The sequence below is a fragment of the Microtus oregoni genome, unplaced genomic scaffold, assembly GCF_018167655.1.
Source record: "Microtus oregoni isolate MIOR12 unplaced genomic scaffold, Mior012 000042F_ref0000377, whole genome shotgun sequence".
Classification (NCBI taxonomy): Eukaryota; Metazoa; Chordata; class Mammalia; order Rodentia; family Cricetidae; genus Microtus; species Microtus oregoni.
The window spans coordinates 18329151-18354294 of NW_024543209.1; the positions used below are offsets into that span (position 1 = coordinate 18329151).

The 25144-nt window shown below is 37.1% G+C and overlaps 1 protein-coding gene across 1 annotated transcript; it reads left to right on the plus strand.

Moving 5' to 3' along the window:
- Positions 1-12114: 12114 nt before the first annotated feature.
- On the plus strand, positions 12115-20367 carry LOC121433961 (prolactin-7D1-like). Its single transcript, XM_041632640.1, has 5 exons — positions 12115-12145; positions 13963-14138; positions 16375-16479; positions 19412-19591; positions 20149-20367. The coding sequence occupies exons 1-5, from the start codon at positions 12115-12117 to the stop codon at positions 20365-20367; spliced, it is 711 nt and encodes a 236-aa protein (XP_041488574.1).
- Positions 20368-25144: the final 4777 nt, after the last annotated feature.

The following is a 25144-nucleotide window of genomic DNA, read 5'->3' on the forward strand; positions in this document are numbered from 1 at the left end:
CTGCAAAAAGCATATCATGATAATAACAGCCCTGACAGGAGTCTAATGAAAATAACTTTCCTTATTATCTTGAAGTGACCCATGTAACGGTGAACATGCAGGAGAGCCAACCAAAATATACTTGACACTCATTTTTATGTTAACAAGGTCAGTGGTTAGGGCCTTTCCACCCCCTACCTATAGTAATGTAAACTTTGTCAAATAATCCATTGCTCTTGTTCAGTTTGAATTGCTTGAAATCTTCTGTGTATTCTTAAGTACCTTGCAAATGATCCTTTCGATTTGAATTCAAACCGGTGAGGTGAAACAGGGAAGGAGAGAGAGAGAGTGATAGGAACCCCCACTGATAATTGGAAAAGTGCACTATTACAAAGCTAAAAATATAAAATTTAATATTGTCAAGGGTAAAATTAACAAAGTTGCCTTGCATGAAGTTGTCAGCGAATGGCTCCAAGAAGGATTATATCAACCTCTAGGTATTTCAGGAAATCTCTTTGAAAGAATTATTTGGCTCTTAGATACACAGAGTAATAAAGGAAGGTGTCTAGGGGAACTTTTCCTTGCTAGACTATCAAAGAGAAAATGAAAAGCAAGCCTACCCGTATGAGACTTCAGCCATGCTATTTTGGGCTGAGGAGCCCCATTTGAAAACAAATCAAAAAGCAATTCTGTCTCTGATGCCTCTCAAGTTTGGCTAAAAAAGTACTGACCATAAAAATTTGGACAGGTGAAAACCTCAAATTGATGCCATCAGGATGATGTCACCTTGGGTTGCAAGAAAGAATTTATATTCCCCACCATCCAAAAGGATAAAACAGCATGGAAGGCAAAGGAGCACAAACAGAACAAAGCACTCAGAGACTCTCCAGGATGAAGAGGGGATCAGAAGTGGACTGAATCTCAGGATATTTATGTGTGGGACTGAGATGAGTTATCTTTCTTCCTCACATTTGACTGACTGGGCTATCTAAGGGGATAGCATAATTTAGACAAAGACAGTGAGCTGCTTAGTTTTCAATAGAGAATCCTTCTGTTCAGTTCCCTCTAGCATGCAAAAAAATCTCACTGAATCTTAGACTTAGAAGGAGAGAAGGGAATGAAAGTTAGTTGTCTTAAATATTTAAATTAAAAGTACTTTGTTTTACCTGGAGACTCTTTTCCTTGTCTTTCTGCCCAATAAGAATCTTTCTGATTCCTAGTTCTCCAATAGCCTCCCACAGGTTTTCTATGACTGTTCAAAAGGGAGGCCCCATTGGTCATCCATGGACATAGACTATTGCCATTGTGTTGGACGTAAATGGTAATAAATGTATGGATTGACCAGCCTTATGTTCTGATTGACTGAAAAGGAGAGATCTGACTGGTCCTGGTGTAGAAGATCCTGTAATGATGATTGACTTACATAGCTGCAGTTCGCTTGCTCCTGCTGTGCAGTTTCACTAAGGAGCAGGCTCAGCTCAAGTTAAGATAATTCCCAAACCAAGTAGAAAGTATAGACTCACAGTGGCACAGCTGTAACAGCTGCAGTCATATATATTTGGGTTAGATTTAATCCTGTGTCATGGTCAGAACCAATGTTTGTTACTGTAAGTCTGGCTAAAGGTTTGTGGTAGGAATGTTTTATATGCCACCAGGAAGGCCTTTGGTGTTGTTTGGTCAAATTAATTTGTTTGCTTAGAAATATGTTTTCCAATATGTATATTTTTCATTGTACATTACTACACATCTTTGCCTACTATGTAGAGACAAACAATTTACAGTGCTTTGTGGGTATTGACAAGACTACAAGCTAAATCGCTCAGAATGTGTAACGGTTGCTATGAATCTTTCTTTGAATGCTCAGAAAATGCAATGAAATAATATGCGACCCCCATCTAAGACACAGAGAACATTTTAGAAGAGGGAAGTGAATGACAAAAGTGCCTGGAGGAAGTCAGGAATCTGGGGCCACGGTTAATTTCTTAGGGGATGGAAGTGACGCCAGTCTTCATGGAGCAGAGGTTGTGGTGAGTCACATTATCACACTGACCCATGTCAGGGACTGTCCCTGTAGAAAAACAGTACAAAAATGACTAGGTGAGGTGTGCTGACAAGAGGCTCTGACACCATCTCCGGGCAAGAGTCAGAGATCTTTACTTCCTTCCCTGTTCCCCAACCCTTCCCTACAGCATGTGGCCCTGGGGATGGTGTGAGGGCTGGAGGTAAAAAGTTACCTGAAAGGAGGACTTAAGCAAGTTTCACCAGGCAGCTGCCAAGATGTGGTGGGATTCATCAGAGATGCAGCTGTCCTCAATTCTGCGGATCTAAGTTGATCGGTCTTCCCCTAAGTGCCTGCAAGTAACTTTGAATGCTGTGTTAGAAGCTAGTACTGATTTAAATCATTTCTTTTTTGAGTAGCACAGTTGTCCTAGGATGAAGATAGCAGGAGGAAGCATTCTTTGGGTCACAAAATTTTCCTCAAATTGAAATAATATTCATTACCAGATTTTTAGCCTAATCTATACACTATACTATGCAGAAACATTCAGAATTTAATGGAAGAAAGTTAAGTGGAAAGCAGTACAAATTTTTGATGTATTGAAACATTGATATCTTAGTTATAAAATATTATCTCATTTTATCATAGTCTCCTGACTTAGAGGAGACAAGAACTTAATATATGAGAGTAAGTTAGCATGTTCATGAACTCATCATTCAAATGACAATTAAGGGACTAAGAGATTTTTTTCATGTGTGTGATATTCTGTCATAGTTTAAATATTGAGATGATCACAGTAACAGCTAAAGAACACTATTCAAATAAAATCATCCCTAGTCTTAAGGAATAGATCAAATTTTTGTAACAAGTTGCTATGTATATAGAGAATATTTTAAATGGTAGGCCATTTTACCACTAGTCAATAATAAATCTTAGGTAACATGTTTTAAGTCTGTGAGGATTTTTTTCCAATGTCTTTTAATCCTTAATCTAATTACCACAAAGACAAAGGAACAGAAGTCCAGAAAATGTAAGAAGACTCAGTTGTGGAGGTTTTATGGGTACAAGCCCCTGTCATATTTAATAGACACAATCTTAAGATTTCTTGTTCTTCTTGCTTTTACAATCTTGAAGCTCCCTCCCCACTTTCACAATTTTCTTGAGTCTTAGATGTAGGAGTTGTGTTGAATATTTATCAATTAAGATTGGGCACCCGATAGTCAGTTGTTCTCTGCATTTTGACCAGTTGAAGATTTCTTTGATGATCATCATCTGCAGAAACACGCTTTGATGAGCAGTGAAGCTACACTTCTCTGTGTATGTAAGCTTAGGTTTTAGAATGCAGTTGGGAATTACACTAACTGAGGAATATATCACATTAGTAGATTCTCATCTATGGTCCATTACCTCACCAACCTAAGCAAGACAAGCCCAGAGACAACGCCAGTGGCCAAAGGTCTTGATAGGATGTCTGATCCACTGTGATCATGCCTAAACAGACGTACATGTGAGAAAAACTAAATGAACTTAGCAGCTTGTATTTGTATATCTTTATGTAAATAAACATATAAGAACAATAGTCAAAGAAGGTGGGGTAATGAAGTTTGGAGGTAGTAAGGAGCATTGGAAAAAATGGAGAGAAGAGAGTAGGGTAGCTATTCCTTATTGCCAACTGGACATTCTCTCACGGTAGCAGACTGGGCACCAGCAATAGATTTAGGGTCCCTGGAAAAGAAGTCGAGAAGCCATTCAGGGCTCTCTAGTTCTCGAATGTTATCAGGAGTCACTATGTCACTTGTCAGTCTCCTTTTTTGCTTACTCAACTTTGCAGTTTTTAGGTGTATGGAGTCATGAATATTTTTTATTGTATAAATTTAGTGAAGTTTTCACAGATTGATAGTTGGAAGTTTGCATGGCACCCTCCAACATGCCTTACTCCTGGCAGTGCTTCAGCATCTCCAAATATTTGGAGTCCAACTTAAGTTGAGGCAGTGTATATTTAAGTCACTCCCTTCAGAGAGTTTAATGCCTGGATGCCTTCAACTGACTTTAAGAAGTAGGACACTATTTGTTTCTACTCATTGTCTAAGAAATAACAAAACAGATCATTTATTCCATTAACTTTATCTTCATTCCTGATTGCTTGTTTACTAATTCTGCAGATAAAGAACCCAGGATCTGGAAAAATAGATGTTTTGCTATTGCTTGGAATTGCCAATTCATGACTACAACCGCAATCATTTGTAACTTTGCCTAGAGATTCAAGTGTGTTCTCTAACTCTTTTATTTATGATTGCCTTGTGAATAGCCTTAATTTTCCTAATTGCTATGAAACTACAATGAAATGACATGAAGAATCATTTGATTTTCATGGTTCCATTAATAAGTTGAGGAGACAATAAGACCACATTAGGGATCTTTTACCTCACTTGAAGTTCTGTGTTGACACAAAAGAGCAATAGAACATTAACACGATAACACGGGCTCCAGTAAGTTGATTTTGCTTACTCCAATATCTCTGAATAATAAATACTTTTTATTTTATGACAACCTTCAGTGTTGGTTTCAACAATTTCCTGTTCATTATATGAAAAAAATTTAACATGGCAATAATTTATAATCTTCAGAAGGCGAGTCAAGTTGAAAGATCTATCTCTGATAGTGACACTAGTTTGAAATTAATTTTCTTATAATATAGGAGTGGAAGATGTAAGGTATATGCATAGAAAACACTTAACCCACATTCTCAAAAGGGCTAAATATATCCCAAACACTTTCAAAGGCAACATTTAAAAAATGGTGCCATGTAATTCATATGATTGGTGTAAATTTTCAAAATAAAAGTGATTTTCCAAAATTATCTTATGCATAATAGATTCATAACTATATGTAAAATATGCAAATATAATTACATCCGTTTATCTTCTGAAAGATTTTCACAGTGTAAGGTGATTGCAATTTGACTAGTCACATTGGTTTTCTACTGCATAAAATATGATTTATGGTTGTTACTAATTGCTTTCTTGAAAATATTATTAAGTAAATAAAGGTACATACTAATACTCTGTGATTTTATTGATACATTGTTTTAGTTGAAACTAATTATCAAGGATCCATTAGACACACAGTTTCAAGCTTTGTCTATATTAGTCTTAAAGATGAAAATCTCATAGAGCAGGTCCTTTTTTGTGAGTTGAATAATTCCTTCCTCTTGACCTACCCAGTGAATATAACATTTTGGGGACAAATCTCTGGCTTGAAATTATTAAACAGAGGTAACACCCTTTTCTAAATCAGGTCTTTTTTTTTTTTTACATTGAAAGGGTTTCTAGACATTGCTACATCTTCCCAGCTGAAGAAAATCCTTTTTGAGAATCCCTCATCCAAGAGTGTTGTTTTCTAGATCCAAAGCTGGAAAGTACTCCTTAGCCCTCTCTGGTTTTGCTTCATTGGGTTAGGTGTGAACAAACATCACTAATCTCATATACAGCAATAATAACACTGAACACATCAACTGTCTATACTCAACTTGGAAGAATAATACAATGTTTAGGCTTATTTATAACGTGGGTAAGAAGTTACTTAAAGAGCATGATTGAAGCAGGGTGGTGTCATCTCTGATAAGACCTACTACAGCTTAGCTCGGGAAATCTGTTCCACTGGAGTTCTGCTTCCAGTTAACTTTCCACCTTCTGCACAGTGCAGCGCAGAATCTCCTAGGCTATATTCTGCTAGAAGGCAGGGGACACAATGTTTGGAATTTCAGTTGCTAGTCCTTTTACTGCCCCCAGAGGTCATGAACAGCCTAATCACTGTGGCTAGTGACAGTTATTTCTACATTGTTTAGCCTATATCCAGAGCAAGAATAGGGCCATGTGACTTTGTAAATGACCACAATCATTTCTGATCCATGAAGACCGATGAGGATTTCAAGCCTAGCAGAAAATAATTAATAACTTTGCCTTTTACTTCAGGCAAGTAAGCTGCCACGTGTTTGGCAATGTTTATGGAATCTTGAGTACATTGACATATGCATTTCATTATTTCCTAGTTATTCAGCTACGCAACCCATAACAACAGACACTATTTCCAAGTGGGTTAACCCTTACATGTCTTAGCTGATATCTATGGGCACAGATATGAAGCTGCAGGACATGTTGGTCACCCTGAAGGACTTCAGTCTTGCTTTTATCCTATGAATCCTGATAAAATCTCTTCTGTTTCCTTTTGGAGTGGTAGTGTTACTTCTTGACATTGAACACTAGTTTATATCTTTGTTAGATTTCTTAGGAGCTCAGAGTTAAGATTGCTTCAAGATACTTTGGAGTTTGAATATTTTTAGGGTTGTTAGAGTATTGAAAAAATTTTAATTTGTATTATTCTGTATTAATTTTTTCATGCAGTTTGTTTTAATCATATTCTCTCCTCCCCTAACTCCTTCCAGAATATCTCGATCTCTCTACCTACTCAACATGGATTTATTAATCTCTCACTGTAAAAAAAATCATCATTAAGAACAAAAATATTTTGTTAGCGTTTTAACAGAGAAAGATCGCCTAAAGATCAGAGAGTAGAGTTAAGTCACTAGAGGCTAGGGATTGTGGCTCACGCCTTTAATGCCAGCACTTGGGAATAGGGCAGTGATGGCACATGCTTTTAACCCAAGCACTAGGGAGGTGAAGACAGAAGTGATATTACTGGGAAGAGAGAAAGGATATAAGAAAGGAGGACACAGGAACTTCTTGCATTCTGAAATATGGAGGAGGCAGATGCAGTCTGAGCACAGGATTACCTCTTTGGTCTGAGCATCGGTAGAAGTAAAAGAACTCCCTAGTGGTTGCCTATCTGTTTCTCTGATTATCAGCATTTACCGTTCTATCTGACTCTGGATTTTTATTCTTAAGACCAACTAGAATTCAATGCTACATAATAAAAACAAAACAAGACAAAAAATGAAAATCAAAACAACTAAACTAAAGAAAATAAATTAGTCCAACAATGTCAAACCAAATAAAACAAAATCCTGTTTAGTATATTTTGCTCTTACTAGCTTCTGCATGGCATGAGATCTGCCCTGGAGTTTATTTGATATATTAATTGATAAATTATACTTGATGAACTACAACTTCAGTTCTTCATGGTACTATACGTTCCCTTACCTTAGGACACTCTATCAATTCATTTTGATAGCTAGATGGGAGGCATCTCATTCTGATGAGACAGATCAGGGAAGTTGGGGGACAGGACTTATCACATATAAGCAACTGCTTCACTTTAGATTGTCCTCTCTATCTTTTTCCATGATGGTTAATGATCCCTCCTTCTTTACCAAATAAATTTTTCTGTTGACATTGTCCAGAGTTAAATAAAGAATGCCGACTACAAAATTTGATGCAAACCCTAAGTTTCACTCACATTTGCCACCCTGAGGTAAAAGTTGGTTATATTTACATCCTGTGCACACCAGGTCATCCAGGCGACAGAGTTTGCTGCATTGGAAAACAGACCATATCCCCTGTGCTTGGGTGGTTTCCTCAGCCATACTCAAGTTCAGTGTTTTTTTCCTCCATGCTTCTGTCTCCAGATCCATTCACTACTGCCCACTGCATGTCAGTGATTCCATGAGTTAATATTCGCTTAGAAGATACAACTAAGTAGAAGATTCAGCGAGATACAGATAGAGTAACAAAAGTATAACTTAATAATGGGTCTTTGGGATCTTCTGTGATCCTCACATACAGGCAACTCTGACCATTAGTAGGAAAACTGTTACTGAGTGATTCCCAACCAACCATATGTTCTGCTTCCACATTTGTGCCATATCCAAAATCTGTATTCTGTCTCTTTAGAGAACAATACTCTAAGCAATAAACTCTTATACATGCACACAGGCACCGTATCGGACTCTCTTTAAATATTTTCCTATCAATTCTGCCTTATCATATCACCAATCTTCTAAACTTCTTGTGGGTTTGACTATTTCCTGATTTTTGTTCTCATTCCATCTAAATTACTTTGACACTTTCTAAATGAGAGTCTGGATGAGGGTTGTTGCTCCGAGCCCCCTAAACTTCTCCTGAAAGGCCATTAGACTCACCTGTCTGCACCTCACTACTCTCCACTCAGGACCCTAGCCTATGAAACCATCCACATTCAATAAAGCCAATTTGCAAATGCCACATCAGCTTCCTTAGAATGTTCACTTGACTGCCTTGTGGCCACTGCATGCTCATTGGTCAGTCCTATCTTCTATACAGAAACAGTGATAGATGAAAGTTTTCCACCTCCCAAGACTTTCAATATTCCAAAAGTCTAAGTTCAACTTAGATTTTGTACCTTCCATCATGACTCTTCAATTCTGGTATGCATCTATAGCGCAGGAGTGATTCCACCAGGTGCGTATTTTTCTTCTCCTAGAAAAAGGCATACCATATGATACCTGGGGCAGATCAATCACCCAAATTAACAAATGCTAAATTATTTTCTTGTTTGTAGCTCTATAGTTAAATCCACCCACTGCTATCAGTGATCCAAATGAATTCAGGAATATTATAGATTGATTTTCTTTCACCAAACACCAGCATTTTATAAATCAACAGGAGGCCACCATTTGCATCTCTTCCTCCATCAGTGAACACTTGTTAAGACCTTGACCTACACAGGAACATAGCACCTGACATGCTTTTAGCTTTTCCAAAGAACATGGCTTTGAGGTCAGAATAATTCTTGTCTTATTATTCTTTGAGTGACCCCTTTTCTGCCTTTAATTTTTTTCAGCCCATCTTGACTGCTTTACCACTTCACAAATCCAATTTACACGACATTCTTTGTCAATGTGAACCTGGGAAGTGTTTTCTCCTATAAATGTGATCTATGCTGACTCCCTGACTGTGGGAGAAATACTTTAAAGGGAAGCACCGCCGTCCCACCTTTAAATGTCTGTAACCTTGACACTTCAAAAATTCGTGAGTTTGTCAGATGTGAGGAATTGGAAAATCAAGAATGCTTACAAAAAAGGTGTTGAAAATCTTTCAAAATTCAACAGTTAAAGGGATGGACCTAACATCAACAACAACTGCCAGATCTACAATTGTTGAGGATTTTATAACCCATGAAACCTGTAAATAAATAATAGCCCACAAAGTCTTCTAAAACAAACTGTGTTATAGAAAATGGAAACAACCTGGCGTTCTGGTGACCTCGTCTCTAGGCATACACTGTGATTTTTCTCTCAAATATTGTTTCAAAATTATGTAGCAAGAAAGACTTTATTGTGATTAACATTGATAGGGAACACAGTTAATCATGGCAGGGAAGATGAGGTGGCTTGTTTCTTTGCTTCTACAATCAGGTATAAGGCTGAGATTAATGGTTTTTGGTTCTTTTCTTCTTTTGTCCTTCAAATTCAGTCTTTGCCACAGTGCATGGAGTGGTGATATCCACAGTTATGGTGGATCTATGATAACCAAGTATAGAACTCCCTTATTATCATCCCCAGAGGATTGTTTGCTAGGTGACTTTTGTGCATATAAAGCTGACATTTGATATTAAGTGACACAAACAACCCTTATAAACATGACTCAAATCATGCCTCAAACTTGATGGCTTTATGCATCATTTCCTCATAAACTCATGCATGTGTCTTAAAGCAAACGTATTGAGTACGTTCATATTAATTGTATTCTTTCACAATATGCATACTGTTTATAAGTCAAGTGCCTGCTCTGATATTTGAAACAATCTCTTAACACTGAGATCCTTTAAAATAAAATCCAAAATACAGTTTTAATGTATCACATAACCAAGGAATAATGACATTCCAAAATTGAGGAATGGGGAATATCAAGGATTACCTGCTTGGGAAAATACTGCAACCCATCAGAGCAGGCATCAGATTTGCTGTTTTGTCATGTCTGGTAACGAATCTTATGATGGAGTCATTATCTCTAAAGAGCTTGAGTAGCCAATCTCCTCCAAAATGTTGCCTCTAACACATATAGCCTTCATTGTCTAGTTTCACCATGCCTTTAGGTTTTACTCGGTGGACTTTATAATGGATTCTACATGTCTGATGCTCTGATATCTCTATTGCAGCTCTAGTGCCATCTCCTTTGTATCACACAACGGCCTTTCATGCTACCTTCCAGGGACTACAAACATGTCACACACTGCCTGGCCCCAGGGGAGCTCAGCAACCTTGTGGTAAACGTGAAGAGTGTTGTCACTCTTCTATCTTCCATTTCTGTAAAATCAGTGCCACTTGTGCAGTGCTGCCAAGGTCTTGAGCAGGATGGGCTCCTTCTCACCATTTAGATCACTGAAGGGCTAATGGCACAAATCTTGATAGATGCCATATACAGGATGCTAGGATCCACGAGGTTTCTGACAAGAGAGCCCAATGGATGGTGAGGACTTACACACTAAAGAACTTCCCTTCTCCCAAGTAGAACATCCACCTCTCGTGATAAGGCCACACCAACCTCCAGTGGCAATTCCAACTTGAAGTGGCCGGAGAATAGATCTGTAGATAGAATCTTCCATGACAAGAATCTTCACTGCCCATAAAACCCCAAGTACCCTGTGTCACATGCCCACCACCCTTGATCAGTCCTGATCTAACAATCATAGTCTCCATGGTGATCCTACCTCTAATAAATTGAGAGAGAATACTAGTTAAACAACTCCATATTTTCTCTATCAAAATAGAGTATTTCCTAAAACAACTTTATTGTAAGCAACATCTTTTTATGGAAGAAACAACTGAAAGAAACAGATCATTTTATTATTTATTGTGAGGTGTTAGCTGTTTTTTTTCATGTGGGTAGTGTTGTTTTTAAGGATTCCTATTGATGCTGAGTTCTATTAAAATTGTACTTGTTGGCAGCAGGGAACGCTGGGCTTTAAGCAGTTTTGGTTATAATCTGTAACGGTTTCATTGGTAAGGATTGTACAGAGATCTAATGTTCTACAGACTTGGAGAAACTTTTAGAAGGAAAGGAAAGACAGTCAAGAAGCTGAAAGCACGTACTGCATCAGGCCGGGTTGAAAAATGTACTCGGAAAAACCACAGGGTTTCTAAAGAATCCCAAGACCAGGTTACTTTGCTTCCTATGAGTTATTCAATAGTGAGTCCATGGTGGCCATCTATGTGAAAGTGACTGTTGTTGGAGTATTGGATGGGAACTGAATTACAAACTAGAAATAATAAAGTGAGATAGTATATGTTCTGGTTGCATAGAAGAAGAAATTGAACTTATAATGGGATGGAAGAGTAGTGTGAAATATGAGGAAAGAACCCGGTGAGTACAAGTTAAGGTAATTAACAGACTGAGGCAGATGTTTTCACTAATTCCCTGTTGGTATGATTGTTACAGTAAATAGGTTATAGTTTAGTTGAATAAGTTACAATTTGCTCTAAGCCCAGTTCTGCACACTGAGCTAATGTTTGTAAACCTGGTTCAAAAGTCTGTCACTGGAGATGTTCTCGGTTCCAAAAATGAAGGCTTTTGACATTGTTTGCTTAAATTAATTTGATTTTTCTACCAAAACAGCCTCCTTGACATCTGCATTTGAATGTTAGACACCCTTATGTGCCTAATATGGAAAATCAAACATTTCACAACATACCTTGGATATTGTCAAAGATTTATGCTGGTAAAACTGCTCAGTATACTGTGGCCATGTGTTCAAATTTTACAAAATTAGTGAATTATTTATGACCTCCATCCAAGTTTCATTGAACTTTTCCCAAGAATTCATCAAAATATTTAAGAATCTGAAGGAAATTTATGAAAAGGTCTATGATATAGCTATTTACCTAGTATCTGAAACTGCTATCAGTCTTTATAAGGAAGAAATAGCTGTGGTTACGCCTAACATAATTTGTGTTCTCCTCCAAACCTAAAACTAAGATAAGCAGTGCACGTAGAACTAGAAGCCAGGCTCATGGTAACGAAACTATTTATACCCCTGAGGGAAACAAATAATGATAAATGCTTCCTTCTCCTGCTACCTGTGTGCAGCCTTCGGAATCCTGTGATAGACTATAAAAAGAGGTGGAGAGTTAGTCGGAGGCAGGACTCCAGTGAAGTGTCTTCCCCGAGTCAACAGCTAAGCCGTGGTGGGACTTAGCAGTGATGCCACTGACTTTGACTCAACCATGCTCCTGTAAGTAACTGTTTACTCTCCTCCTTCCAATGAACTTAAGCAATGAACTTAAGCAAAGCTTGTTGGGAGAGTTTACTTCTCCCGTGTTGTTACTTTTCTTACCAGGAATGAAGGACATTAATATTTAAACAAGAAAAGTAAAATCCAGTGAATCTGAGAAATATTTTCTAATCATTATTTTAAAAGCAAATGCAAAGTGCATTTATGGATCTATATTTCCCAAAGAGGAATAATGTAGCCTGGAGTCATGTAGCAGCATCTAGAAACATTTTGCATTGTTTTAGGTGACTGAAGTAAAGAATATGAATATTACTAACACTTTGTAGTAGAAATCATGATGTGTCTAAACAACCTTTAATCGTCAGGAGAGACCTACAGAAGGGAATGATTTATCTCAAAAAATCGAAAATTCAGATATTGAGACATTTGATGGGACCACATGAGTCCATGGGTTCAGTATATGGGACATGTAGAATGAAGAAAGTATCATGTTCTGGCTTGAATAGAATGAACTAAATAATATTTTCTATTTGAGAACAGTGTATACAAGTTTAGGAGATGAATCTATAAAGTTTTGAAAATTTAGTTCAAGTAAAATATCATTTTAAAAATGAAAAATTTGCTAACATTTGGACTTTTTCTTACTATTTTTAAGTAAAACATTTGGAATAGCATAAATTGGATTATATGAAATAAAACCTAAAGTCATTGGATCCTAGCACTCCTTTTGGACTGCTAAAATTCTGCAGATGATAAATTGAAAAGCAGTATATGCACCTATTCTAAACATAAATATATGAGGTGCATAAAATTAATTGGGGGAAGCAGCATGAGTTTTTTTGTATTTAATAAGAATTATCTATATAGAATTGTTTCTGTTTATCTTTGAAAATAAAAATATGGACTCAATACTTGTCATAGTTAAAACCTCAAAATTGAAAGGTGGCTGTTTTATAGGTAAGGAAAGTAAATAAATGAAGATTAGTGGGGCTTCCTGGTCCATGTGCTCAAAGGCAAAACTTGTTATTTACAAATAATAGCTTCTGCTGATACTTGGCACTAAGACTTGCTTCCACATGAGATCTCAAAGAACATAAGATATGAACATAAGAAATATACACATATGACAGGATTTCCATGGTGTTGGCATTGAACCTTCTCCAATTATACTTATAAGGCTTCCCTTTTTCAAGATAATTTGATGATATTACACAGGGTTTCCCATTCATAGGATTGCTGTAAACAGTACGTTCACAGAGAAACCAAGTGCAAGCTTTGGGGAAATGTTGAATGAGATTATTACCATGCATGAGTGAAAGTCAGCATACAAAATCCTTTTTATGACGGGGTTCTCTTTTTCCTCAGGATTGGGCAACAGGCAGGCATGTGTTTATCCCTATGAAGCAGTAAGACACAGTAGAAGGTGCTGTCCTCGTAGAAATTTGGAGGTTTCTAAGGAGTGCAGGACAAGGTCTTTCAGAGAGGGACAGCTGAAAATCAACCTAAGTGTTCAAGATGTCAGCTTCCTAAAGAGAATGGCTTCCACTCACTCACAATTAACATAAACTCCAAATGTTTGGAAATTTCGGAATCATATTTGATAGAGATCCAAAATGGTGAGAAGTCATCAAACTCTCAAACTGTATGTGTTAATTATTATTAGTTATTCAGTTACGTTTTTACAATGGAAGAAGTTTATTCCCTAGCACAGTTTTACAGTGCCAGATCATACAAGGGAGGACATCAGGCAGAGATATTGTCACTGTTGATAACCGCATATGAAGAGTTCTCAGTGGAGCTTTGTTTCTGCATAGCAGGGACTTTCCTGATGCTGTTTCTGTCAAACCTCCTCCTGTGGGAGGGGGTGGCATCTGCGCCCATGAATATCAGTGACGCTGGCCTTAGTGAAGTGTCCCTCAAAGATTTGCTGAAAAATGCCCTTATACTGGCTGAGAACATCAGTGACCTTGCTACAGACATGCGCCGAGAATTTGTAAGTACCTCACTAAGCCCAACTTTTTCCCTAAAGGAACTTCCCAGATGATGAGTTCCTTGCACTATAGTTTAATAGGAAACACAATGCAACCTGTTCCTATTATGCCTTTCAAATTTACAAGAAAGTCTATGGTACTTAAAGTGCAACAAGGACAATGTTGCAGTTCTATGAAATCTCAAAGACTTGGAAAAACTTTCAATAGGACAATGGCACTGGGTTTTGATCCACTTCATGTTCTGGCTTTGTGGGAGCCTAGCCAGTTTGGATGCTCAACTTCCTAGACCTGGATGGAGGGGGGAGGATCTTGGACTTTCCACAGGGCAGGGAACTCTGACTGCTCTTCGGACTGGAGAGGGAGGGAGAGAGGAGTAGGAGGAGGAGAGAGGAGTGGGAGGAGGAAGAGGGAAATGGGAGGCTGGGAGGAGGCGGAATTTTTTTTCAATTAAAACAAAAGATATAGACACCAAGAAAGAGAAAAATGAAACTCCAATAAATGTTAATAAAATAAAAAAAAACTTTCAACAGTTTTAATTAAAATAAATAGTTTTATTTAAAACTGGAGTTGTAGCTCAGGGATTAAAAACAATGGCAGCTCTTCCAGAAGACCCAGGTTTAATTCCTAACATTCACATGGAGGCTCACAACTCTCTGTAAGTCCAGTAGGTCTGAGACACTCTCACACTGATAGATACAGACAGAACACCATTGCAAGAAAGAAAGGAAGGAAAGAAGAAAGGAAGGAAGGAAAGAAGGAAGGAAGGAAGGAAAGAAGGAAGGAAAGATTATTTGCATCTATGTAACTTCTCTAAAAACACACATAAAAATAACTTTTCTTCAATTTGCAGTCATGACCTAAAAACCTAGAAGATGTAACTGCTGAAGAACTTGGACTTCCTTACATTATTTGCAGCAGGCCAGTCTCCAAGGCATCTTAAGTTATCACACATTAAACGTTATAGAGGAAAAAGTGTATTACTGGGGGTTGAATAGAATGACTAGAACTAATCTAAACTCAGATGTCAAGAAAGGAAATAGATATATTCTGTTCACAGAAACGCCTCCATCTAGAAACCTTTTTTTTTTTTAAAGGTTTCCAGTGCATGAGTTTATTTAAGGGAAGACTGAGTTAGAGGTGAAAAGGGCTTGAATATTATCTGTGTAAATGTCAATCAAGAAGGAGACAATTGGGAAGGCTTCAATAAGAGAGGTACCCAGAACATGCGTCAAATGTATTCGTGATGTTTACTCACTCATTTTCGTTCATTGCTCCATTCTGTTTTAGTTCTTCAACAAGTACTCGTCAAGAATATTCAATCAAATTGTAAGTGTCTTTATTGACTTCTCTCTTCTCCACAAAGCATCCATGCTAATGATTGCACTGTAGCTTTCATAAGAAAGCAGCAAGAACCAATTCAAATAAAACCCCTGCACAGGTGAAGGGTGAAGGAAACTTCAGCCACTGTAAGAAGGATGAAAACGAAACGGCTTCTGGGAACATGTTTTGCCACGGATAAAATGATTGTTTAAGTTATTCTCAAATTTATGTTTTATTTTTTAATGTTTATATTCATGAGAAAATTGTAAAGATTTTAGAAAGAAAATAATTTTGGTTATGTATTCAGTAATCTGTAACCTTAATTAGTATCTTATTTTGAACTTCATCGTTGCTTAGTATTTCCTAAAATGGTTAACTTTTATGTTTAATTTTGTTACAATTGAAACAATTTCATTCATGATTTATGATAGACTTTTAATGGTATAGGTGTATATATTCACTGGAAACAGGAAGAAAATGGGTAATTTATTTAATGCCTAGTTTTAAAAATGAATTTGAACTAATACCAAACAAGAAATTAATTAATAATGATAAATTTTTACCATGACATGCTCAAAGCACACTGAAAAATGCTGTTTAAATGTTCCACATTTTTACCTTTACCATATTTAGGGGTTATCTTTGCATTATATAGTAAATTTTAGGATTAGTGACAGAACAATAAAATGCTAAATAGGAAGAAGGATGGGATATTAGAAACTTAGATGAAAAGTCAAATGAAGTTACTGACTTAAATGGAATATTAAGTAAAGAGTTATTCTCCTAATTGTAGACTGCATGCAATATTAATTTGTAAAAATTATACATCTATTAAATGTATTACTATTTTGGTTGCTAGTTCATTTTTTTCAATTTTTAAATATTTGTTAACTCAAATTTCCTCTTGAACATTTTCAGATGTTAAGCTTGCAATGGGACGTGAAAATGGGTAAAGTCTTAAAACACTGCCACATTCTTCCCATCGAATCTCCAAGCACAGTAGAGGAACTCAGGAAGAAACTGGTGCGTTCTCATCATTTCATCTAAACAGCTAAATTGCTGCCCTGACTTTGCCATGGTGTACCTTCTTATGAGCACTGCCAGGGGTGTGGTAATCTGAAGGGCAGGAATGCCACGTGAAATAAAAACCACAGTATATACTTGATAAATTACAAAGGAAATCAGATATTACATAATAGTGTAGTAGATCGTTATATACCAACCATTTAAAAGATCTTAATTTTAATCAATTAATTATTTTTTTAAAAAGAAAATAATATTTTCATTTTACATACCAATCCCAGTTTCCACTCCCTCCCCTCCTACCCTTTCCTCAATCCTAACTCCCCACCTTACTCCCATCTGCTCCTCAGAGAGGGTAAGGCACATTGCTTTGGGGAAGGTCCAAGGCCTTCCCTACTACATCTAGACTGAGCAAGGTATCTGTCCAAAGAGAATAAGTTCCAAAATGCTAGTATAGGCAGTAGGGATAAATCTTGGTGCCACTGCCATTGGCCCTACAGTCTGCCCCAGCCATACAACTGTCACCTACGTTCAGAGGGACTAGTTTGGACCTATGCTGTTCCCTCCCCTGTCCAACTAGAGTTTGTGAGCTCCTATTAGCTCAGGTAAACTGTTTCAGTAGGTGTACCCATTATGGTCTTGACCTCTTTGTTCATATTCTCACTCCTCCCACTCTTCAACTGGGCTTTGGGAGCTCAGTCCAGTGCTCTGATTCAGGCCTTTGCCTGTGTTTCCATCAATTGTTGAACAAAAGTTCTATGGTGATATTTAAGATAGTCATCAGTCTGAGTACAGGATAAGACCAGTTCAGACACCCTCTCTTCTATTGTTTAGAGTCTTAGCTGGGGTCACCCAAAACAAACAAACAAAAAAAGATCTTATTTTAATAATGTGTTGATTTGCATTTCCCTGATCGCTAAGGAAGTTGAGCATGACCTTAAGTGTCTTTTGGCCATTTGAAGTTCTTCTGTTGAGAATTCTCTGTTCAGCTCAGTGCCCCATTTTATAATTGGGTTGATTAGCCTTTTACGGTCTAGTTTCTTGAGTTCTTTATATATTTTGGAGATCAAACCTTTGTCAGTTGCAGGGTTGGTGAAGATCTTCTCCCAGTCAGTGGGTTGTCTTTTTGTCTTAGTGACAGTGTCCTTTGCTTTACAGAAGCTTCTCAGCCTCAGGAAGTCCCATTTATTCAATGACGCCCTTAGTGTCTGTGCTGCTGGGGTTATACATAGGAAGTGGTCTCCTGTGCCCATGTGCTGTAGAGTACTTCCCACTTTCTCTTCTATCAGGTTCAGTGTGTTCGGACTGATATTGAGGTCTTTAATCCATTTGGATTTGAGTTTTGTGCATGGTGATATATATGGATCTATTTTCATTCTTCTACAGATTGACATCCAGTTTTGCCAGCACCATTTGTTGAAGATGCTCTCTTTTTTCCATTGTATACTTTTAGCTCCTTTATCGAATGTCAGGGTGTTGCCACTTGGAATTGACTTATTATTCTGTAAGAAACTTTGAACAAAAGTGAGCACCTATTTTTTTTAAAAACACATTCGTGTATATGGTTAAGATATGCAAAGCCAATAGTCTTTATTATAAATTAATAATGTCTCCACATTGATATGCCTGTCATTATTGACCACCAAGCTAATTCTTCTATCGTAAATATCCTGGTTCTACATTTGCTTCTTATATTTGAATGCCAAACTCCTTGACTTTATAATTTCTTCTGTGTCTTAACCAAAAGTACCTGGACAAGGGAATCTTATAAATCCTGTCTACTGCTCCCCAACAGAAAATCATTTCCTCAGTTATGATGAGAAGGCTAACAGTTCTGATTATGTTTTGTTATGACTCTCCTTTTCTACCCATGACCATAACTTACCCTCCAGATTATTAACTTAAGCATCACTTATAATTAGTAAAGTAAAAGGAGGGTAAGTGGAGACATGATGCTTCTGAAGATTTACTCTATTGTAGAAATGTCACAAAGTAGTTTATTGACATTGCTTCAATTAATCCTCCCAAATTGCAGCTTGGATAAGGAAATGGATGCTTTGAAATGTTTTGTGGAACTTGTATCATCTGCCAGCCCACTCATAATAGAATTTTGAACTTTATCAAATTCAAATCCTCTCTCTTATTCACCCTCTCCCAGCTACCTGCACTGCCTTAACATTTCCCCTGCTTTTTCCTTTCATATTCTTCCCACATTTCTGCCAGTGTGCATTGAACACTGTTCTGCTCTTCACTCTCCTTATCACTATATAGTTAAAAGACTTTAACATAGTTCAAATACAATCCTAACATATACTGAAGCGTTAAAATTGAACTGTCTATGCATGCAAGGAGCTCCATTATTCTTCAGTATACTTGTTAGAGACAAGGGGAGGGAGTGTTGTAGACCGAAGAACCATATTTATTAATGACCGATTGTCTACAAGGTACCTTTCTATTAATATCCTGAAGTTCATAATGAGTATTTTGCAAACATCCTCTCTAACTGATGTCATGAATATGATTTAAATGATTTGCTGTTGAAACTGTTAATATCTGTCTTCCTGATTCTAGTCCAGTGAGCACCTCCTCAGTTCAAGAAAGCCTTGGGTGAGGGTCTGTCTCATGGATGAATAAAACAATCAAATATATAATGCCTTATCGGGAAGGCAGATGGTAGAATTTCAGAAAGAAACAGAACATGTTAAATGATATAGTTTATAGAAACTATTATTTATATAAGCGGTTTCATTTTTTTAAACTACAGGTGAATATTTTGACTTTTACATTGCTACATCATTTTCCTCTCAAGAAAATCACACTTATACATAAGAATAGCAGATGATGAGTTAGTGCCTGCTTCCTAATTAACAGTCATGTGTAACTAGTCCTATATTTCACTTATCTTAATCATTGTTCAATTACTGTTACATAGTCTGAAGACATTTTGAATACGACACTACTTATCCTTCGTGACTGGAAAGATCCTCTGAAATATCTAGTGAAACAACTCAATGCTATGCCAGGAGTCCCTGATGTTATCCTATCAATGGCAGAAGCCATTGAGGACCAACACAAAATTTTTCTAGAACATATCATGAAGATAGTACCTAAGGTGAGTAATCTTCTTGTCCTCTGATTTTCTGTTTTATGGATAATGTGATATCTGTAGTGAGTGATAAACTTTGAAACATTTAACCCTGCAAGAACAAAGTTAGGCATCTAACCTTGTTTTCAGCTTCTTCATTACAAGGTAGACAAAAATACAGCAAGTCCTGGGCTGATAGGAATACCCTCAAGTACCGCATTAGATATTCTTAACATAATCAACACTGGCCAAAATGCTTTTTAAGTGAAAGAACTATCACAGTTCTTCCGTTGTCCTTTGAACAGAGTTTATGATCAACCACCAGAGTCCTGATGTTCCATCTGACTTTTTACAATTAACTTTAAATTTAACTTTAAACAAAAACATGTATATAAGTCTTGCATCTAGATGATAAAATAACTTATAGTGCCCTATTATTTAAAAAATAGAAACATGGAAATGCATGCCTGTAACTGAAATTTCACATTTATAGTATTTGCTTACGTATGATTCAGCCTTTAGAAGGGGAAAGGTCAAATGGACACAAATCATGATAATAAGTAACTGTCCTTTCTGGTCAATAGGTGAATCCTGCAATCCAAGAAAATGAAGCCTCCCCAGTCTGGTTAGATGTGAGAGCTTTGCAGATAACTGATGAAGAAACTCAATTTTTCGCTCTTTATATGTTTTCGCTCTGCCTGCAGCTTGACCTACAAGTAGTTGAATATTATGTCCATCTCCTGAAATGTGTGCATGTGGATGGTGATATCTGCTTCTTTCCTACACGTGGTCCACCTTTATGAAGCTTCTTTTAATTTTATGCCCTTTGAATGTATGCTTAAGTGTAGTGGGTCTATTAATAAAAGGCACAAGATATGTCACAGCATAGAAAAAAATTGGTGCTATCTTTTATTCATTTAGTAATCAATTTATCAATAGCAATGAGATCTCCCTATCCAAACCCAATGTCTTCAACTGGCAAAGGGAAAAATACAAAGCTTAGTTTAGAACCACACTAAGTTAGTGTGGAGTTATTGGGATCAATGAATGAGATCATAATTAAAAGTACATTCATTCTATTACAGAATCAGAAATACGCCTCTAAACTAACTTTAATAGGAAAATGCCTGAAAACAAAATTACCACAAAGCTTCACTACGACTAAGTGCTAAGGACGTTTTGAATTTAAGTGGCTACAGTCCAAGTATGGAATGGCCATTTCCTCATCCTACCGTTTTCAAACATGTTTCACTGAATTTTGCCTGCTTAGCAACATCTTAGATATATTTCACCTATCATCTTCCCTTTGTGTCTCTGGAATCTCATTTAGTGTAGTTTCAATTTTATTGTTCAAATTAGTTGATATACTGCTCCCATTCTCCTGTGGATCAAGTCACACAAAGGGGAAAGTTGAGATCATCCATTTCTACAAAAGTTGTAGACTTCCTACTTCTCTCTGACTGTTCCTTTGCCTTTGTCTGGATGAGGTAAAGAAGTAGGAAAGGGGAAGTTCACTCATTTTCAACTTGTGTGGTCAAATCAGACAGACCACTGACAAGGACTTTTTAAAAATGTTTTCCTGCTAATGAAAATAGAACTTTTTCCTCAAATGATATACCCTGATCACATATTATTCGCTTCCTTATATTCCTCACTGCTCCTTCCCCACTCCCAGTTTCTTCCCACCTCCCTTCCCATCTGGATCCAGACCCTTTCTATATCTTATGTGAAAAGAAAATTAAAAAACAAACAAACTACTAAGGGAGGATGATTAATATAATCTACTTAATATAATGACATAAAACAAAACAAACACACAAGCAAAAGCTTTCATCATATTGGATGAAGCAAACAGCAGGAAATGAACCTAGCGGAGGTCATACAAAACAGAGGCCTATGTATTTTCACACTCTAGAACTGAATAAACACCCTAACTCTAAGGCAACATACACACACACACACACACACACACACACACACACACACACACACACAAAGGACCTAGTACAGACCAATGGAAGCCTTGGGTCTCATGCATGCTGCTTCAGTCTCTGAGGGTTCATGTGTGCTATGGTCATGTCCATTTATAGGACCTTGTTTTCTTGGTGTCCTCTGTGCCCTCTGGCTCTTATGATTTGTCTGCTTCCTCTTCCACAGGCTCCCTGAGACCTGAAGGAAAGGATTTTTATGGAGACATCCATTTATTGCTAAGTGTTTAAAAGTCTCATTCTTTGCTCAATGTCTGGCCATAGGTATTTTTTTCTCATCTGCCGAAGGAGGAAGCAGAGCCCTGGTCTATGAGTATAGATTGCTAGGATATTTTTTTGCTTTTTGCTTGTTTGGTTGGTTGGATTGGCTCGGTTTCTCTTTTTAGAACATTTGTATTGGTCTTTCTCTAGATCACTAAGTCTCAAGTTCTTGATCCCCTAAGTAATGTCAGATTCCATCTTGTGGAGTGAGTCTTCAGTCAAACCACTATGATGACTCCCACAAGATTTGTGCCAATATTGCTGCAGCATAGCCTTCAGGCAGGGCACCATTATGGATCATGGGGTTTTTGACCAGCTTGGAGTTTCTGTTTCTCATTTGCTGGCATTCAGAGTACCTGCCTGTACCAAAGCTACTAAAACATAGGGGCAAAGGTTCTCAGTAAATAACAGCTCAACTTTTACATGTCCAATGAGTTGTGTAGGTATTGTTTTCTGCAATGTGGCCTTGCTGTTTGCTTGTGGTGAGCAACCTATAGTCTTGGCAGCCATCTGACTTGTCTGGGTGTTCACATGGAACTTCTTGGTCAACAAATCAATTTGATATAACCCAGTCCCAGGATTGGAATCTGACAAGGTCTTTTTCCCCTTCTCTCATGGAACATAATAGTGTTTTCTCCAGATATCTAGTGAATGGCATACTACTCAGAGAGATTACAAAACTAGATTTTTAATCCACTCCAGAGCTTTACTGTGAGACTCCCGTAGGTCTTCTTATCATGAATGCATGCTACTGAAGAAAAGTGGCTCAGAGTATGCTTTTTAACCAACAGAAACAGGAATCCCACACATTAGAATCCCATCAGCAATGGGTGGCAACAACATACAGTCACCGCTGACCCCTTTTGGGGGTCCTGACAATTTTCTTCTTTTTCTGTTCATATAGAAAATATAAGAAAATCACAGAGGTTTCTGGAAATGAGATGTCATCCCCTCTTAAAGTTCAGGATTAAATTTATCTAGGAAGACTATCCTAAAAGTAACTCACCCAGACATATCCTAAAATCCTGTCAACACAAGTATGACCTCAATACAAAAGTAAGAAACTAAGAGTTCATATTGTCAGCTACCTTTAAGCAACCAAGGGTACAGCCTCACCTGATTGTCACATCTCTGTAAAGTATATTGCCATGTTGTATTTCCAACAAGTGCCAGGGATTTACAAGTGTATATATACACAATTAAATACTGCTCAGTCAGCATCTTGATAGAGATAAAAAGACAAAGACTTCAATGGACAGAAGAAAATTGGGCAGTGGGGCAGAAAGCAAATAAAGGAAAAAAACCAAAACAGAAAATATGTAAAAAACACATTATGAAGAACAACATACTGTTACAAACTTGAACTCACAAGAAGTTCAACATATCTTGCACTTTAGACCCTCCTAACAAATATTATTTTCTCTTTTTTTCTCATGCTTTTTGTCTTCTCTCTTGTTTTCCTGAAAGTTTCCATTAGCTTTAGAAGTAAAGTTTCAGAATCTACTTGATTCCTTGGCCTTAAAGAAAAACAAAGTGAGGCCACTCTCCAGGTCAGAATTTATGAAAAATTTGTTCTACACAATAAAAGTTCCTGCTGCTTTTATTCAATTGTTCAGCCAAACAAATGGCTTTCATTATAGTCATGGGTGCTGTTACTTGAAACTTTCCTGTGCCTCTGTCTAGGATAATTCCTATTGTGTAGAAAGTCATTATCCGAACTAAACTCTCAACCCATCTCACTTTTTGAGTTCACACAATTTTATAAGACATGAATTTCACATTGTTATGTAAGTTCATAACAAGATTGAATTTTATACTCTGGTGTGTTGGCATGTAACTAAAATCTAAACTTTTAGATAAGATTCACTATTACTATTTTTGTCAAACCTAATTATACAAAGAGTAGCTAGAAAATATATTTCAGAAAAAGATAGCAGCCATTCTTGCTTTCAGGAGGGTTAGTGTACAATCTATGGATTTCCATTTAAGATGACAAGGGTTACCAGCAGAGGTATTAAAACAGAAACAAAGCGGTGCTAGAAAGTGTTTGATCTGATAAAATGAGAAATTAAATATCCAAAGCATATACCAAAAGAAAAGGTAAAATATCTTTCATTATATTTTGGTTGGCCTTTTTGCTTTGCAGCCTTTATTATTTCTTGTGATTGATTTTGTTGACTCCCCATGGGAGGCCTAACCTTCTCTGAGGAGTGGATGGAGAGGAAAGATACAGGGAGCAGAACAGAGAAGGGGAACTGGGATTAGTATGTAATATAAAGAGATTGTTTTAAATAAAAAATTAAAAAAAAAAACCTGCGGTTGTCTTCAGCTGTCCCCCTGGGGGTTAAGTGACTCAAGCCTTCATCTGGAGTATATTAAATACTAAAGCTTGTATGTGGGAGCCTCAGTGTATGAAGATGAAATAATCAACAAAATATGAAAAACTACCTTTCTGTCAGTAGTTTAACTAAACTTGTGGGGGATATATAAACATTTAAATTATTGTGCAAGGTAAAGAATACTGCTAAAAAAAAAAGCTACAAAATCAATCAGAAAATAGCAAGTGAAACCAAAGTATTGCCCAAGTTTCAGGAATGTGTTGGTGTGAGGTGAAGTTCTGAAGGTGTTATAGGGTAGTGGTTCATCACAATGGGCAAACAAGTCATCCACTCTCATTCTATAACATACCTTCATTTCCAGTGAGAAAACTGAGTCTTATTATTATATGTCATTAGTAAGCAACTAATCTTTATTTTTAAAAAGATATTGTTTCATCTACAGGTGCTACTACAGGTTGATAATGTGCTTTGCGTTACAATGGACGGCGTATCAATTTTGAGTTTGAGCTCAACCTACAGGCAACATATTTTACTGTAAGAAAGCAACACTCCTAGAACTCGAAAACACAAATGTTTATCTGGTGAAGAGTTACAAGAATGTGTAGGTAGCAGAAAATGAAAAACTAAGATGTCTGAAAACCAGCTGAAATACGAGGCTGACACTAATAGAAATTTAGCAAAGGCTTGTCAATGAGGGGTGAATCAAAGGACATAGGAGCCATAGAGGCATCAGCAGGCTGCGGCTGTATTGAGGAAGATACTGAGTAGATAAAAAGGATGAAGAGACTCCATGAATGTAATCATGATTGGAAACTAGGAGAGAGGAGGAAGGTAATTTTCTGATCAGTTTTACCTGAACTTAATTTGTGTGTATGTCATTCACTTTGCACCAAAAATCGCTAAAACTGTTCCAGCTTAGGTAAATCATGCATATTAGAGTCAAATGTAGTATATGCTGTGCCACAGGAAAAGAGTTCCTGCTGCTCACCAAT

What these genes read in the sequence shown, in the direction of transcription:
- LOC121433961 (XM_041632640.1), top strand. Translation starts at nt 12,115, where the DNA reads ATGCCACTGACTTTGACTCAACCATGCTCCT. An exon ending in CAGACATGCGCCGAGAATTT is followed by an intron (nt 14,139 to 16,374) that starts GTAAGTACCTCA and finishes GAACATTTTCAG; the next exon opens with ATGTTAAGCTTGCAATGGGA. An exon ending in TCATGAAGATAGTACCTAAG is followed by an intron (nt 19,592 to 20,148) that starts GTGAGTAATCTT and finishes TCTGGTCAATAG; the next exon opens with GTGAATCCTGCAATCCAAGA.